The following is an 18,528-nucleotide window of genomic DNA, read 5'->3' on the forward strand; positions in this document are numbered from 1 at the left end:
AGTTGCATGCTTTACTAATAAACCCGTGCAATTCTTCCATTTGTGCTTTTGACACTCTGTATTAAGTGTGATAAATGTCATGCTAATAAGGAAGGCAGGGAAGTTGATGCAAGGCTATAAAAGGCCAAGGAGAGCTTTAAAACCGCAGTCCGATGGTGAAGACTTACTTGCTGTTATATTCAGTCTTTATTACTTAAGAGTTATTGTCTTCTAATAAAGTGAAGCCACAACAAATGGTGACGCGGTAAAACTTATTAAAAGAAAAGTCTCTGAGTAATTTATTTATGAGTAACATATTATTCTGGAAGTGAATATTCCTTTCGAGCCTCAAGAAGTCTGAACCCAGCTCAGCAGATTTGGGTGCTGGGGTAGATTTCAAGTCTTTTCGTCGCATATGCGGATCTCACAGGTAAGACCAGATGATTTACAGCCGTTGATGAGAATATGAAATGTGCATTAGATGTTATTTGGATTTCCCTCGGGATTAAAAACATAACATCCATACCCAAGAAAAATTCGACAGAAGAGTTAAAGCAGAGTCTGTATCCTGTTATGTGAGGACACATCACTCTTTCAATTCAGCATCCAGCTCAGCCTGCAATTAAAGAAAGTTTGTAAAGGTTTACTATAAGATTGCTTTTGTATATTTTATATATTGCAAAATTCACGTCTGTGGATTAGCTTTAACCTAATTTTGGATTCATAATCTTAGAAGGTAGTTGTTTAAATACAGACCAAATAAAAATCCCATTTACCAAGGCATTTTCCAAAAAAGCATTGTATGGCTAAAACAAAAATCTTTCTCACTTGAATTAAAGGGGTTTTTGTCTGAATAAAATGCTAATAAAAGGATTATAAAATGAATAGATGTGATTATGATCATTTGATAAAATGCGTGCCATACGTTTGAGGTCATTTCACTTTGGTTTTGTTTTCCTATCCCGCACGGAGTCTGCTGAATGTGCCTCTTTAAATGGTTTTGTGGTGCTCGTTACTGTATTTTAAAACACAATTGCAATGTTTTCAACTGGCATTATGGGATTTAAAATAAAATTATCCCAAAAGTAACTGTGGCTGTGCTGCAAAGTATCGGCCCTGATGCAGCAAAACACACTGTGTCTCACATTAATTTGATCATGCTGGATTCTGTTCAGATTAAATTTTTGCGTTCTGGTAGGCCTAGCCTATTTGTTTTTAAAAATCTGCCATTATGTGCATTAGATCATGACAGTGCGTGCATGCGTGCAGTCGAGTATGAGCGAGTATAGGGTTTGGCTAGATTTATTTGGAGGTTATTGCTCATGTCTCATTCGCCACAAATGCAAACGTTTCCATATTCACAATATATTTGAATGTCAAACTATTATTTATAATGTAAATTAGGTTAGTACACTACACACATTCGCACATAGATGGAAAAGATCCACTTCATATGATCAAAAACGTCCTTGGCATAACAGCAGAATGGACTGGTATACTACGTCTATTAAAACTGACCAGTGTAACCTTGTATGTTTAGTTGACTGTATTTTATTTTGATAATGAACAGTGATGTTAGTTTGAATTGCTGGAATACTGTGTGCCAGGCTCCGGCGCGATCAAAACAGCCTGGACATTAACAAAAATACAAATAAAAAAACCTTTTCTGCAAAAGTGTTTACCTTCATCTGTGCACACTCACAATAAAAACAGAAGATTTGTGCTCTTGTAAAATAAAACAAACAGAATATGTGCATCGTCATCCTTTTCTTTCCGTGAATTTATGGAGCGCTGCCACACTTCTGTTTTAAATCTGTTATCTTAATTGTTTAAGTCAGATATATTTGACTTATATATATATTAATATTATGAAACCAAATTGTTATTTTTATGTTAGGCCTATGACTTGCTGTTTTGAATCCAGCAGTTATTTATTTACAAATCATAAGCTCTGATTATGACAAGTGTGGTATAAAAGCTTTGTTTATTAGAGGAATAATAGGTGGAAAATGTTAGATCGTGACCATGCCTCTGGATGCCGTTTGAGCCTATAGCCTTCAGTCATGTGACTTTATTCTGGTTTGCCAATTGAACACGAATTTCAACAAATTCAGTAACATTTAGGCATTGCCTCTTTTCCTAAATCTTCACAGTCTAACCCCCTCTAATTTTGCTGGTTTATTACATAAAACTGAAAATCAAACTGTTAGTAACACAGGAATGTAAAAGCCATTTAACAGGTCAGAATGTATCATTACTGCTTAGCTAAACGACTTCGCTTTACGACTGTTAAAGCATGCAATAAAAGTACCACAAATCAGTGAATTTTAGTTAAATTTGGGTTTATTATCAGTAATGAAGTAATCAAGAAAATCACAAAAAAAATAAATAAATAATGGTTACAGGAACCTTTAGGAGAGTTACAGTCTTGTTCTCCATAAATAGCTGGAGTAGGTCCAAAGCCCCACAACAGGCTCTGAACTCTTCCTTACAGTGAATGAGACTAAGCTCTGTCTTCAGCTTTCTCCTGTCGAGCACTGGATAGGCCAAAGTCCTGCTCACTGCATCTTCTGGAAACATCAGTCTGTACTGTTTAAACCTGTCTGCTTGCAGCGCAGTGCCACTGATGAGGTGGTGTCTGAAGGAGAACCTTTCCCATGTGTGTCTGAGTATGGTATCACAGACCAAGGATAAAAAAATGATGTAGTGATGACAATGTGTCAGTTTCAACTGCTACGTTTAAAACGACCAATTTAGGTTATAAAGGGAGACCACTGTTTTAGTGTTTGAATCTCTCAAAACATCATAAACATTTTCATTATCAGTAAACAAGTCAAGCTTCATGAACTTCTGATGCTCATGGCGCTAACACCAATTTTTAAAACACCAGCCATTTAACTCAGAGATGTTGTCCACAAGGGTAAACCAAAGAATAACAAATCCATTTAAATCAGTTTAAAGACTGTAAATTGTTAAAAAAAGAGTCTCTTTCAGTATATAAAAATATAATAGTTTCATAAAGCCCAATATAATCAGCTAATAATCAACGAAACTGATGTCCAAAATACTTTTATTATTAACTTTTTTATATAATGCATCTATAATGATACACTTAAAAACTCTTTTTTGAAAAGAGACAAGGTCATTGTATAGTCTGATGCCTCGCTCTCATCATGGCCACGCAAAGCCAGCTCAAACACACCACACAATTTCACACAGTCAATTATTCTAGACAGAATATGTCTATTTGTGTGACCTCTTCATTGTGCCTTCTAATGCCAATCCTGTAGCCTTCGTCTAGCTGTCCCAAAAAACTGGAGCCTCATAGCATTGTCAAGATGACTTCGGCTACTTTAATATCACTTTTCAGATAGATGCCCCCACTTACAATCCCTGCCAGACCTGAGACTCAAACCCACAACCTTCCAGTTACAAATCCAACTCTCTAACCATAAGGCCACAACTGCGCCCCAGGGCCAAACTATTCATGTTTTCGTCATGAACTTTTTTTCTTTCAGCTCCAATGGCAGTTTGCAACCCAGTGCCTACCGTAATGTGGGCCACAGTAACTCAGACCTTCCAGTCTGTTGTACCTAAACCGGGTGAGCAGAAAAACCCTAGTTCAATGATTTCTCTCATGTCATCTTTTTTGGGATTTCATCATTAACTTTTTTTTTCTTTCAGCTCCAATAGTAGTTTGCAACACACAGCCCACCGTCATGCTCCCACCTGCCCTGGGTGAGCAGAAAGAGACACTCTGCCTCGGACACTAAAAGTTTTCAGCATACACGATGCATCTGTACATTACAGGTTTATGATGGTATTATATTTGTCTCTCCATGTAACTGCAGTGGTAGCTAGCTTCACGTCCTCGTCTGACTGAGTTCCCGGGGCAGATGAAATGTCCTCGCTGTCAGCTAGAGGTCGTCACAGAGACAATCTTCATCAGTGGCCTGATGACATGGGCCATCGCTGCAGGTCTTGCCCTTTTAATGTAAGGAACTGCATTCATTTCTCACATTGATTTTTGACCATCTGGTACACCAAAATTTGTGTGTGATATATTTAAATATAGATTTATTTACACATGTATAATGAAGCTGTTATTTTAGTACAGTTAAAATGAATATCAAATAACTGACATGTGCTTTAGTATGTTCCCAGCTAACAAGAAACATTTTTAGAATTTTGGTAACATTCCGGAAAGATTATAACCTGAATTCTTCCAGCAATCTTAAAAGAACATTCTTTCAGAGTTATCTGGTCTTCAATTATTGATCTCATAACTATGTGTACAAAATTATACAATAGAATGTTTCCTAAATGTTCAAATAGTTAACTGGAAGAAAGTTTGACAAACATTTTTAAAAACTGGACACTGAATTTTCAGAGAATGATCAGAAATAATATTTTCATTAACTAATGGTAACATGAGCAAAATGTTATTTTGTTAGCTGGGTAAACGCATCAGAATAAGTGTACTTCTTGATATGAGAAAACACTCTTTTCTGTTTTCTGTCCAGAATCTGGCCGTGTTGTTTGATCCCTTTTTGTTGGAATTCCTGTAAGGACGTAGCACATCGCTGCCCAATATGCAAAAGTGTCATCTATGTGTACAAACGCACATGCTGAAATAAAGAAATCATGGAAGACCAAACATCTTTAGCACCAACATCTTCTGGACAGTACTGGGTTTTCTAAAGAAAAACAACATTATAACATGCAAAAGGCTGATGTATTTCCTGCTTTATTAAAAAAATATATGCACATATATATATATATATTGCATAGATAGGGAAAGTGAAACTCATTGGCTTGTCATGTCATGGTGGTGTTTTCTTTTGAATTGTGAAGTTATATATTGATATATATTTTTATATGATATATGATTTTTCCTTTTCTTGTTCTTTTTTTAAATTGTAAATTCATAATGAACTGCAGGATGTAGGCTTGTATGTTAATGCATTGTAATGTAATCAAGCAGAATACACATTTTACTTTTGTTGGCATTTTTACATACAAGTTTATTTCAATGTTTGTAACAATGTTTGAATGCATGTAACAATCATGCCTTTGAATGTTCTACTGCATTCTACTGCAAGTTGTGAAGTCAGCGAAAATTAACAAAATGATTTGATTGCGACAGAACTAAGGGAACGTTCCAATGTTTTAGCTAAGCTATCCACACGTTCTACTAAAACGTTTAAGAACTATATAATTAGCTAACGTTTCTTGGACTAATTTGTTTTCGAGAACATAAAGACCAGATAACGATTTCGTAACGTTACTGGGAGATGTTTGTTCGTAACTTTGAGAGAACTTTGACAAAACATTAGTTCCCTGTTAATAAACTCAGAAGGCGATCATTCAATAGGACTTGGGCGCCAAGTTGCATTCTGGGACGTGGCGGCCATGTTGCTGGCATCGCGAATGTAAACATACAGCAAGTTGAACGAGAAGAAGCAGAGTTGGGAGAAAAAAAGAAAATATGTTAAAATCGCGAAAAGGGTTGTGGGATTTATAGGGATATGCTAAATAGGGCTCTACCTAGCTGCTAGTTTAGTAACCGTTAGTGATAACAACCATTCACACATGGATTTTATTTGAGCTCTTTTCCCGCTGTCTTCCTGTTTTAGTATTTTCCTGTAAAATATCCCGTTAGCCCCTCCATCAGACCTGTCAAGTCTCTGTGCTGTTGTCCTGTTGCTACTCCTTGTCCTTCCAGCGAAACAGATGTTTTCAAAGCATCGTTTTGCTCACTTGAAAGCAACCTTAGCGTGATGTTGGGCTTTTTAAGATAGCATGGTTGTTGTGAGAGCACGATGTCACGCCAATCTGTAACTAAAGTCACGTGAGACCTAGCTTCACAAATCGCTTAAATTAGTTAATGCAGCAGTTTTGTGGTACGAATTTTTGCTGTCAGCAGAGGGATAGCAACAAAAAGATGAATGTTGAAATTTCCCATATTTTGGATGAGTAACCTGAGAAATTTCCCTTATTTTCAATGTTGACTTAAGCTATATAAATGAATATTATTCTCCGTGGTCGCGCCTCCAAGCAGGAAAGCAGTGTAAAGTTAATCCATTCTCATTTTATTTTCCTCATGGCGATCATGTGTTGCGCTATTACACCCCACAATACAGCAACGGTTTACCATGGATGAAATAGATTTTTAATTAATCAAATTAAGACACATGGATGAGAGGGAGTATGTCTAAACACTGCGCAGTAGTCCGAGTAGCAGTAAACGAGGCCATCAACGTGGCGGCTACGCTGAGTAATGACGTCGTGACGCCCAAGCCCTATAAGAGTTGAGAGCTGTTGAATTCAATAACATCATGGTCAGTCCATCTCCAATCTTCATGAAACGCTGAAATAAACAGCAAGAATTTAAAACTCCCCTTCAAAACCTCAAATGAAATCCGTCGTTAGCTTGTTGATAGACTTGCAATGCACTTGAAAAGAAAAGATGATCGTGGAGAAATTAAATGGTGAACCATTTCATTTGAATTTTTAAACCTTTAGATTTAAAACATTATTATTGTTATCTCAAATAACTGGTTATTCAGTGCAGGAGCAGAGCACTTTGATATGGCAGTACTGTGTCAGAGCCTGAGGCATTAGTCTATTTTCCACTGTACAGGAGAATGACAACAATAAACCTTGGCTTGACCTGACAGGAGACTTTCAGCTGGATTACTGTGAGAACAAAACAACATTTTCTGATATATATATATATATATATATATATATATATATATATATATACACACATATAAATTTAATTATTTAAAGGTGGGGTAAGTGATTTCTGGTATTAGCAATGTTGATATTTAAGATCACCAAAGCAAACGCAACCCGTGCAACGATTAAGGCGAAATCTGCTCTGGAAGCCGACTGATGGTATGATGTCATCAGTAAGTAAAATTTAATATTTAATAAAATTAGTATATATATATTTATCCAAAGTGACTTACAAATGAGGACAGTGCCAGCAATCAAAAACAACAAAAAGAGCAATGATTCATAAGTGCTATAACTAGTCTCAGTTAGCTTAAACACAGTACATGTAGCAAGGGCTTTTAAATAATAAAAGAAATAAAAGAAAACAGATAGAATAAAATATATATATATATATATATATATATATATATATATATATATATATATATTAGGGGTGTAACGGTTCACAAAATTCACGGTTCGGTTCGATACGATACACTGATGTCACGGTTCGGTTCGGTTCGGTTCGATACGTTTTAGATACAGCAAAATGTAAAAACATCTCAACTTTTCAGAATGCCGCAAGCGCACCGCGGGTCATGTGACAAGAACTAACCAATCAGCTTCATCCTTTCCCGTAACAACGTTGAGAGCTCAGCCAAGATGAAGGAACAGCTGATCATAGTTGTATATGGATTGCAATTTTGAAATAAATTCAGTAGCAGAGCTACTGCAAGCGATTTTTAGAGCTGCAAATCCATTTATCCTTCGCTGAAATTTCCGCGTCTCATGGAGAGAGCACGTCATTGTTGCTTAGCAAAGACAGACGCCTCAGGAGAAAGACGCGCTTAGCGTTTTCCATGCGTTTTTAGGCACGATATGTGAACGGCCCCTAAGGCGCTCGCTCACTCAGCACGCGCTGAAGGCTCGTTGCAAAATGTCTAATGCATTTAACAGACCAGAAATATAAGATCCTAAAATAACCAACAGGTCTGGTGTTTGGGTTGGATTCCCTGTAAGCTATAGTGTCTAAATGCTGCAGGGATAGTTTGCTGCGTGCATGTTTCTCCTTTTTTTCGTCTTTTCCCAGATAGTACTGACGCATATATCCCAGATATTCCCGCTGTTTTTTTTTTTTTTTTTTTTTTGTAATCCCGCTGGTGTACCCTGTCATGTTGCAGATGCGACATACCGTTGTTTTTTTATCCACCACTCTCTTGCCATCACCATTATAGCTTAAAGGGAATCCAAAGTGCACCCAAACACCAGACCTGTTGGTTATTGGAGGATCTTCTCATTTCTAGTCTGTTAAACGCATTGGCTATTTTGCAACGAGCCTTCAGCGCGTACTGAGTGAGCGAGCGCCTGCTGAGTAGCCTAACATAAACATATAAGATGGTGTTTTTTTCTTCTTCGGGAGTGTCAGGGGCGTTGCCTGTTACGTTGTTTGGGTTATTGGGCTACCTTGTTGAACGCATATCATTATATTTCTTTCTCTCTCTTTTTTTTTTTTTTTTCAAATATAATTAATTACTCCAACGAACCGTTCGGTATACATAATGCGTACCGCGTACCGAACCGAAAGCGTCGTACCGAACGGTTCAATACGAATACGCGTATCGTTACACCCCTAATATATATATATATATATATTAGGGGATACGAATACGCGTATCGTTACACCCCTAATATATATATATATATATATTAGGGGTGTAACGATACGCGTATTCGTATTGAACCGTTCGGTACGACGCTTTCGGTTCGGTACGCGGTACGCATTATGTATACCGAACGGTTCGTTGGAGTAATTAATTATATTTGAAAAAAAAAAAAAAAAGAGAGAGAAAGAAATATAATGATATGCGTTCAACAAGGTAGCCCAATAACCCAAACAACGTAACAGGCAACGCCCCTGACACTCCCGAAGAAGAAAAAAACACCATCTTATATGTTTATGTTAGGCTACTCAGCAGGCGCTCGCTCACTCAGTACGCGCTGAAGGCTCGTTGCAAAATAGCCAATGCGTTTAACAGACTAGAAATGAGAAGATCCTCCAATAACCAACAGGTCTGGTGTTTGGGTGCACTTTGGATTCCCTTTAAGCTATAATGGTGATGGCAAGAGAGTGGTGGATAAAAAAACAACGGTATGTCGCATCTGCAACATGACAGGGTACACCAGCGGGATTACAAAAAAAAAAAAAAAAAAAAACAGCGGGAATATCTGGGATATATGCGTCAGTACTATCTGGGAAAAGACGAAAAAAAGGAGAAACATGCACGCAGCAAACTATCCCTGCAGCATTTAGACACTATAGCTTACAGGGAATCCAACCCAAACACCAGACCTGTTGGTTATTTTAGGATCTTATATTTCTGGTCTGTTAAATGCATTAGACATTTTGCAACGAGCCTTCAGCGCGTGCTGAGTGAGCGAGCGCCTTAGGGGCCGTTCACATATCGTGCCTAAAAACGCATGGAAAACGCTAAGCGCGTCTTTCTCCTGAGGCGTCTGTCTTTGCTAAGCAACAATGACGTGCTCTCTCCATGAGACGCGGAAATTTCAGCGAAGGATAAATGGATTTGCAGCTCTAAAAATCGCTTGCAGTAGCTCTGCTACTGAATTTATTTCAAAATTGCAATCCATATACAACTATGATCAGCTGTTCCTTCATCTTGGCTGAGCTCTCAACGTTGTTACGGGAAAGGATGAAGCTGATTGGTTAGTTCTTGTCACATGACCCGCGGTGCGCTTGCGGCATTCTGAAAAGTTGAGATGTTTTTACATTTTGCTGTATCTAAAACGTATCGAACCGAACCGAACCGAACCGTGACATCAGTGTATCGTATCGAACCGAACCGTGAATTTTGTGAACCGTTACACCCCTAATATATATATCTGTGTGTGTGTGTGATTTTTTTCCATCTGATCAGGCCCTGTCCTCTGTGTCCTAATAACCCTGTTAGTAGAAGGACAGCAGGATAATCTGTCTCTGAAGTCAGTCCAGGCTTTACCAGCTCAGCATCATTACTACTGGATTCATGAGGTGTTACACACTTATAACATGTTGTTGGCAGTTTTGTACTAATTTCAGATAAATTTGTCTTTATTTGCTCAAATAGATGTTTAAAATGTTATAATGTATTTTGTGAATGTTCTCATTAAATTTTTCTCGGTTATGCAAGGGAACATTCCATTTGATCATTTTGTCAGCATTATGGGAACGTTACTTTCAAATGTCTTCTGAACATTCTGAATCAAGAAGTAACGTTTTGAAAGCATTAGATTAATATCAAACTAAATTGTTTCTGTGTATAAACAATGTATAATCTAGCCTACACTTTTGTGCTGACGCATTGAGAATGAATGAATGATCTGTTACTGGGAGTATGGTTTGTTGATAAGAACGTTCTCAGAACGATCCCTGTTTTGCATTATACAAATACAACAGAATGGTCTTATGGCCACCTAAAACATTTAGCTCTTAAAGTTCTGCTGCACTAGTGCAGTTTAGCAAGTCATCTGAATGCAGCTTAAGCTAATCTTCAACAAGCATCTGGGGTACGTTATGCTGAAGCATATCTGTCTGTGTTTGTACATGTTATGCTACATTGAGGAGGATAGTAAAAGCTGAAATTTGTGACATTGTGGGGACCAGCCTGCAGCCCCCATGAGGGGAAAAATGATTAAAAATAGTAAATGTGTATCTGAAAGTGTAGCAATGCAAACAGGTTTCCTGTTTAGGGTTGGGGATAGAAAATACTGTTTGGTCAGTATAAAAACAAGTCTCCACAATTCACATAAACAAATGTGTGTGTGTAAGGCCTCAACAAAATAATAGGTTTTGTAGGCATTAAAATTGTATACCTCTTATTACATTAAACTTCTCAGATCCCAGTTAATATCCACTGTACGGGTTACAAAATATAGCACCTACACATAATGAAAGGAGAGTTGAAGAGACTCTTTGTGATACTCTGATGGCTCACTGCACCACTGGACAGGATTATCTGAAGGCTACTTAAAGAGACACTCACACACACACACACACACACACACACACTAATGGACACGTATGACCTGAAGCTCTGGGATCCTTATTACATAAGACTCCCTGAAGACATTGCACGTGGACACACACCTGGCCGTAAGTGTGTGTGTGTGTGTGTGTGTGGCCTCTGTCAGATTTCTATGACAGCGAGAGGTCTAACTGGAAGTCTTCAGGCCAGAAGTCTGACCGCTGGATCATCATGAGACTGTGAGAAGCATGATTATTGAGGAGTTTGCTGCGGTTTATTTATAGGCTCTGCATCACAATGCTGCAAATGAAGCCCTTCAGAGAGAGAGATGCATGTGACAAGTGAGGATGGACTACAGCGGTCCAGTGAGGTCTATATTCAATCAGACGTGAGTTTTACCCTCAACTGCACACGGATCCACGGAGCACACTGCGCAGCAACATCTCTCGCTGCAAGAGGAGGTTTAACATGGTCAAAGAGAGACTGGAAGAAAGAAGCAGCAGCAGTGACATCAAGAAATAAGGATGCTCTCTTACAGATGTAGTGTGTGGGTGTGAAGCTGTCTGTCGCACATCAGCTGGTTTCTGTCACCGGTTTTCAACTATTGAGCAGCGAGAAAAAGCGTGGCGTTCGGTTGTAATGTCAGAGCAGGAGTTTGTATTTTGCAGGATATTCTCACACGGTAAGAAGAGATTTGGATTGTGGGAAAGTGTGTAGAAACTCTCCTGCACTAATAAACACATATCGACCTCAAGGATTTATCTATAACACAGTCTGAACTCATCAGGTGAGTCACACCTATGGCTGTCTGTGGTTTATATAACTGTTTTACCTGCAGATCTATCCTATTACTCTTGTTCATTATGGTTTTGCTGTCTTTAAATTAACTAAATTAACTCAAATGTGATTCTGAAGTCGTGCATGTGTTTATATGTGTGTTTATATGTGTGTGTATTCTGACTTCTTGTTTTTTATATCAATTGCGTGCCGCTCCATCTAGGCCAGCCCACGCGCTCCTCTGGTTGCCATAGCAACTGTCTGGGGGGGTTTATAAGGGGTAGAGGATGAGAGACAAACTCATCTCTACACTCGGTTTTTACAACTCTGATGAGCAAATGCATTCACTAGAAATAGCATTTATTTAATTTTATTTATTATATATCACATTTATTTAGAAATCACACAAATTGCGTAAACATATAACAAAAATTAATAATTCAAAAGTGAAATGTGCTAAAATTTTATGTTTTTAATAGCCAAATTCCTAACCAGAGAAAAGGATGTCGCTCTGGAAATTAAAATTACAGCAATACCTGTCTACAGTACCTACACTCTGTAATACACACTTATTCTTTTAGTCTAATACACACAATGTTTTTGTAGTTATAATCAGTGACTCGCCAGTATGTTGTTTACTGTTTATTGTAATTTAAAGAATACAAAGAAGTGTACAGTTTTATCATTGACTTGTACCATAACTGTAAATGCAATTGTGTTTTCTTACCTCTTGTTAAAGGGGGGGTGAAATGCTAATTTTCACTCAATATCCTGTTAATCTTGAGTACCTATAGAGTAGTACTGCATCCTTCATAACTCCAAAAAGTCTTTAGTTTTATTATATTCATAAGAGAAAGATAGTCTGTACCAATTTTTCCCGGAAAAACACGACCGGCTGGAGGCGTGACGTGTGGGCGGAGCTAAAGAATCATGAGCGCCAGTAGGCTTTTGCGTTGAGAGCGTTTGGAAGCTGTGACATTACCGTGAGGAAAAAAACATCCAAAACAAACCATGGCTAACAATCAGATTCAGCCGTATATTTATGGTCCAGAATCAGATCCAGAGGCTGAAACTGAACGAGAGCAGCAGCAGCAACGACTCGCTCCGAGCGGGGCTCGAACCCGGGTCTCCGATGGGAGGCGGACGCACTAACAAGGAGGCAGAGATATTTGAAGCAGTTTTACTCACCGCCTGCGGTTCCAACACACGATCGTGACCCTTTTTCGTTGGGATTGCATCATCCTTAAGAAATAAACGATATCCAAATCCGTCGTCAAACTGGGTCTTGTTTGTAAAACAAGCATCTTTGAAATGCAGGGAACAAACAAAAACACTTGCACAACTCCGATGATGCTCTGTAAAAATAAACTCCATCCACTGGTCCCTTAATGTTTTTTTTTTTTTGGTAATCTGTGCAGGGTTGTCTTGCCCTGGCAACCAAAAACACACTTCTTTTGTGACTTTTCGCGACGCTCTCGCTCTGATCAGTGAAGTCTGTTGTGCTCTCAGTGCTCTACTATACGGGAGCGTGCGCTCTTCCGGCAGAAGTGCCTCAGGACCCATATAAGGAAATTCCGCTCCATCTAACGTCACACAGAGAAATACTCGAAAAGAACTTTCCGAAACTTGTGACAAACCGGAAGAGGTATTTTGGGAACAGAAATACTCCTTCAAACGTACAACTTAATTTTTGAAACTTTGTCCATGTTTAGCATGGGAATCCAACTCTTTAACAGTGTCAAAAACTCAGTATGCAAGAAATAGCATTTCACCCCCCCTTTAAGAATATCCTGCAACAAGGATTCTCATACGATCATTTTATAAATTAAAAAGAAAATTCCATCTATTCTGGAAGATTAGATAATTGTAGCGATCTTCTGTGACTGAAAGGAATGAAAACGAGGCTGTGAGGAATACAGTGCGTTCATTGGATTGTGCTCTTGTTTAACAACATACCAACAAAATAACGATGAACACTCTTTCAGAAACTAGATAAAACAGTTTGAAAGTTGTGACAATTAGTGTGTGCTATAGGTCTATCATGCACAGCCTTGTTTTCATCTGCGTTAAATTCCAATATAGCTTCTAACCTGATTAAAGTCTGCGTGAAGTTGCTGCCGACTTTGACTGCATCTGAAAACTTGGGCACTTGGGCTTGCTGCCTTGTTGACATTGTACACAGCGTTTTGGCATGAGGCCACCTCATGAAACTGATTTGCTGATCTGATGAAACTGACAGGCTTCTGAGGCAGCGAAAAGGATTGATGATTTACAACAAAATAGGTGAAACTAAACAAATATTTGGTTACTATAATAGACCTTATGATTTCTCACTAGAAATGACATAAAAAACGCTAAAAGTTAGTCAGAAATCTTTTCACAAAAAACTGACTAGGCCTACCAGATGTAATTTTCAGATGCCATCAACCATCATAGATAGGAACGCACAGGATTGTGGGATATCAAAGGCAGCGAAGGACATCTATGCTGCCTTCAAAAATGTATCAGATAAAGGTATCTCATGAGACAGAAAGTAAAACTATAACTTTGGATTCGGATGTGCCTTGATGCCTCTCTGGAATGCATCCTCAAAAGGAAGCATTTTTCAGTTTCTGGATGCAGTCTTTATTTCTGTGACGTATTTCCAAATGAAACTGAATATTGAATAGAGTGCTGAGTTTTATTTTCCTCCTCTCATCTCTGACTCATAGCAACCTCACGGCCGTTGTTAAAGATGCTCTGTCCAAGCCTTCAAACTGACGTCATCAGAGAGGAGTGCAATTTCAGAGCAGAAGAAGAAGCTTTTGATTAAAGATTACCAAAACAAACTATTTCTTATTACCTTGCACAGATTCATTGTTCACTGACTAGAAATGTGCGCTTAGTAAATAAAGTCAATTTTGTATTTCATGAGCTCGAGAAGAGGTGTAGGTAGAGGTAGGAGGTAGATGGAGGTAGAAGGTTATTGTTTTTTTATTAAGAGGGCATATTAATTATAAAAAAACAATAATAATAATAATAAATAAATAAAGATATGCACAGGTTAATTATTTATAATAAACCCTGCAATATTTCACATGAAAATGGTAATTTCATAGTGACAACTTGTGATCCATCTCAGAGCTGGTGGTTTGGTTAATGTCTTTTTACTGAAAAATAAAAAGAGTTGAAATCCTTAAGCCCAAAGTATACATTTTTTGGTATATGTATGCTAGCATATGCATACAGATAACAGCATAGCCTTTTAAAGTGTACTCCATTTGATAGCATACACAAATCAGACAGCTGACACGTGCATTTTTAGAAAGTTTCTCTCCAGGAGGTACGACTGATAAAATATCTTTGTACCCTTTTAAACTAAAGTTGTGGCTATCTCTTAACACAGGTGTCTGCTGTTGTTGTTCCATCTCTGGTTTTGTTTTCTATATGTAAAAATATATATATTTATATGCGCATAAGACACAGTATATGTTGGGCTTTACACAGAAAACCCATTGGAAAAAATACATTTATGTTTTGTGATCTTTCTCTTTCAGCCATGGCTGTAAGGCCCACCCTCATCGTCATTCTCTTTCTGATTGGCTGCTGCGCTCTTGAGGACCCGGCCAAGGTTTTGGCCCCGCCCCCTCCTCATGGGTGTGGCGCTACAGTGGACCCGCCCTACAGAGTTTTGTGCGATCTGGAGTCTGTGTGGGGCGTGGTGCTGGAGGCCATAGCATGCGGCGGGACTGTATCCGCTCTGATCCTGGCCATAGTTCTTTTAGCCAAGCTGAAAACCATAACGGAACCAGAGAAGCGCTGTGGTGTCGGTCCTCTCCTCCTCCTATTGGCTGGAACCATGGGTCTCTTCAGCCTATCGCTGGTCTTCTTGGTGGGGCGTGGCGAGGTGCTCTGCATGGTACGCCGTGGGCTGTGGGGGGCGCTGTTTGCGATGTGTTTCTCTTGTCTGCTGGTGCAGGGAGTGCGGCTGAAGAAGCTGGCCGGAGGGAGGCGGAGCCCAGCGGGCAGCTCTCTCGCCGGATTGGCTTTTGCTCTTACTGTGGTTCAAGGCATCATTGCTGGAGAGTGGCTTCTGCTTACGGTGGTCCGCGAGGGACATGCAGCCTGTGATTACCTGCCTCTAGACTTTGTGCTGGTGTGTAGCTATGCTCTAGCGTTGTTGCTAGCTGCTAGCATGTTGTCGTTGGCTGTGGTGTTGTGCGGAGGGAGCAACAGAGAGGAGTCGAGCAGGAGGAGTATGAAGTGGAGGTGCAACGCTGTCTGGCTTTTCCTCTCATGTCTGTCTTCGCTTCTCCTCTGGGTCGCCTGGCTCGGTTTCTATCTGTACGGAGATGCCACCATCACGACCGTAGCGAAGGATTGGGATGAGCCGGCATTAGCAGTCGCCTTGGTGACCGAGGGTTGGGTGCTGCTGTTATTTCATGCTATCCCAGAAACGCACCTGTGCTTGCGTCCGTCCAGTCAGAGGAACACAGACACCGGCCAGAACTACTACGACACTCCTCAGCCGCCAACGGCACAAAGTTACCATGATGACGAGCGGCCGACCAATCCCAGAGCTCCGTTCGTAGAAAGCCAGGCGTACACCGTAGAAGAGCACAGTGCGGGTAAGACGCCACACACAAAAAGAAAACATGTGGAAGGATAGTTTACATTTCTGAAAATTTAACTTAAAAATAACCCATTAGAGAATGTTTTGCGTAGGCTATCTTCAGGATGTTACAAAAACCTTCCTGCAACATCCGTGAAGATTAGGTTATGATTATGTAAGGGATAATGTACCTCCAGCCAGTTGTTCTTGCAGAATAAACCCCGACAGGGTGATCACGACCCTGATGCAAAGCGGAGACGTCTTGATCAACCTTATTACACGGCTACTTAACACATAAATAAATAATTAGGCGTGAAATATTGATTTGAGTTGAAATATTTGAACGCAAAGCTTCCGTAAAGACAGCAGTTGTGAGCAAATGGACATTTAAGGCAAACGGTGCCGGCAAACCACGTATTACACAACATTTCACCACAAAATAATTAAGGCAATAAAATTATTAAGACGGAAATGTTTTAAAACCTTACCAGTTTGTTAGTTCTCCAAAAATCCATTACAGCGTACCAAACAATTGTAGAAAAATGGCAGCAGCTGGGTTTGTATGAAACGAGACCAAGTCCACGATACCAGGATGACATAATTAAACAATTGCACACCGTTTTAAATCGAGTTTTAATATTTTATTAGCTAAAAAAAACGCAAAGCTTCCATCAAGAAAAAAGATAGTTCAAGCAAGAGTAGAGCGCCGACTGCTGTTACCCGGATAATCCTGTGTTATTATCTTTTGCAGGCTGTTATCCAGGGATAACATACCTCGGAATGTCGCGACTGACCAATCAGAATCAAGTATTCCACAGAGCCGTGTAATAAAAAAGCCTAAAAGTAACCATTAGGGAACATTCTATATAGGTTCTCTAGGCTGTTACAAAAAAACTTCCCAGCAACGTTCTGGAAGGTTAGTTGATGGTTATAAAAACTTTTCTAGAATGTTATTATTTGGTTCTGCCAAAAATAGCCTTTTGAGGACATTAGGAAAAGGTACAATTTCTGAAGCTTTTCAAAATCATTTAACTGGCCATATATTAAAAAATATATATATATATTTATATTTATTCTATTTAGCCAGATTAGAATTATTATATACAGATTTTAAATGAGCTTTTCCTTTGTTTTACATAATAGCATGTAATATATTGTTTATATTGTCTTGTTTCTTGCAGTTCTGCAGACTGGAGGTTATCATAACGGATTGATACGTCCCGATGTGCCGTACCGCAGTCACGTTTACCAGCCCACCGAGATGGCCCTGCTCATGAACGCCGGACCAGTCAGTAACAATACTACTCATTTCTACAACACTTTAATGCCTAAGTCTCACAAACCATTCACTTCACGCTTTATGTTTCCAGATCCCATCTGCCCCTCCAAACTTCACTGGGAGGCATCTGTGGTGAGAGCGGTTAGAATGGCAATAATGTCCCCTCGGGCCCCCCAAAAGGATTGAGTTCGGGTGACTTCACAGGGTCAAAAGGCACTTTATTAAGGTTCCATGTTCATCATTTAGAAATGCTCCTCTAATAAAAGAGCTGACTGAATTTAATGGACATTTTCAACATGGGAGCAAGCTCATTTTGCACATGTTCTCTATTAAGCACTTAATACAAAACAAAGGACATGCTACATATTCGATATCACTCAGGTGATGTCTGTTTAGATTAAATAAATCAGTTAAATCATACTGATGAGGACCTGTAAGGATTTACATAAACAGAGATGTGTGAAAGAGAAAGGAGAGGGAGTGTAAAAATCAACATGAAAAGCTGGTAACAGACCAGTTTACTTACATAATGTGACGCGTTTCTGAGTGAGAGAGAATAGATGTCATTCTTTCACTTATTCAGTGTGAACTGATTGACTGGAGGGGAAAACAGGCATTTGTGATGTCTGCCGAAACTAAAAAGCATATTATTTCAGTGGCCAATTTCAAAAGAAACACGCACATATCAATTATTCAAAATGTAACCAGAAATGTGTATTGAGAAAGGGTCAGTTATTTTTATGATGAGATTGTGAGAGAGAGGTTATTTCATTAAATGTCTAGCCTTAGAAAGTCTTCTGCCTGCATTCCACTTCAGATATATAATCAAAATCTATAACTTTGAAATGTATTAAACTGTATTTCAGTTATTTTAATGTTTTGTATCAAGTTGTTCAGTTACCATCTTCTTTTTAAGCTCTTTTAAATTCGACCTGTGAGCCTAGTTTAGTTTTGATATCACGTTTGATGTTTTTTCCAGACTCTGCACGCTTGATTGTCAGTCTTTATTATGCAGTTGATGGTATTATCTTTAAATGTGATGCCGTGTTTGATATTGAAAGGCAATACAGTGTGAAAAGCATACTACCAACTATAATTGATGTCTATATTTGAAACAAATTCCATTAAACATTCCTACCGTGTTTTCAAGGCGTCCC

The 18,528-nt window shown here is 38.9% G+C and overlaps 1 protein-coding gene across 1 annotated transcript; it reads left to right on the top strand.

Moving 5' to 3' along the window:
* The first annotated feature begins 10,833 nt into the window (after positions 1–10,833).
* On the top strand, positions 10,834–18,513 carry LOC127948607 (G-protein coupled receptor family C group 5 member B-like). Its single transcript, XM_052545166.1, has 4 exons — positions 10,834–11,511; positions 15,038–16,108; positions 17,274–17,380; positions 17,463–18,513. The coding sequence occupies exons 2-4, from the start codon at positions 15,040–15,042 to the stop codon at positions 17,505–17,507; spliced, it is 1,221 nt and encodes a 406-aa protein (XP_052401126.1). The 5' UTR covers positions 10,834–11,511; positions 15,038–15,039; the 3' UTR covers positions 17,508–18,513.
* The last annotated feature ends 15 nt before the right edge of the window (positions 18,514–18,528 follow it).

This window comes from Carassius gibelio, chromosome B1 (assembly GCF_023724105.1).
Source record: "Carassius gibelio isolate Cgi1373 ecotype wild population from Czech Republic chromosome B1, carGib1.2-hapl.c, whole genome shotgun sequence".
In the NCBI taxonomy this organism is placed as follows: domain Eukaryota; kingdom Metazoa; phylum Chordata; class Actinopteri; order Cypriniformes; family Cyprinidae; genus Carassius; species Carassius gibelio.

Coding starts and splice junctions, on each gene's coding strand:
- LOC127948607 (XM_052545166.1), top strand. CDS start 15,040: ATGGCTGTAAGGCCCACCCTCATCGTCATTCTCTTTCTGATTGGCTGC. Junction 16,109..17,273: donor CGTAGAAGAGCACAGTGCGG/GTAAGACGCCAC, acceptor TGTTTCTTGCAG/TTCTGCAGACTGGAGGTTAT. Junction 17,381..17,462: donor TGCTCATGAACGCCGGACCA/GTCAGTAACAAT, acceptor TTATGTTTCCAG/ATCCCATCTGCCCCTCCAAA.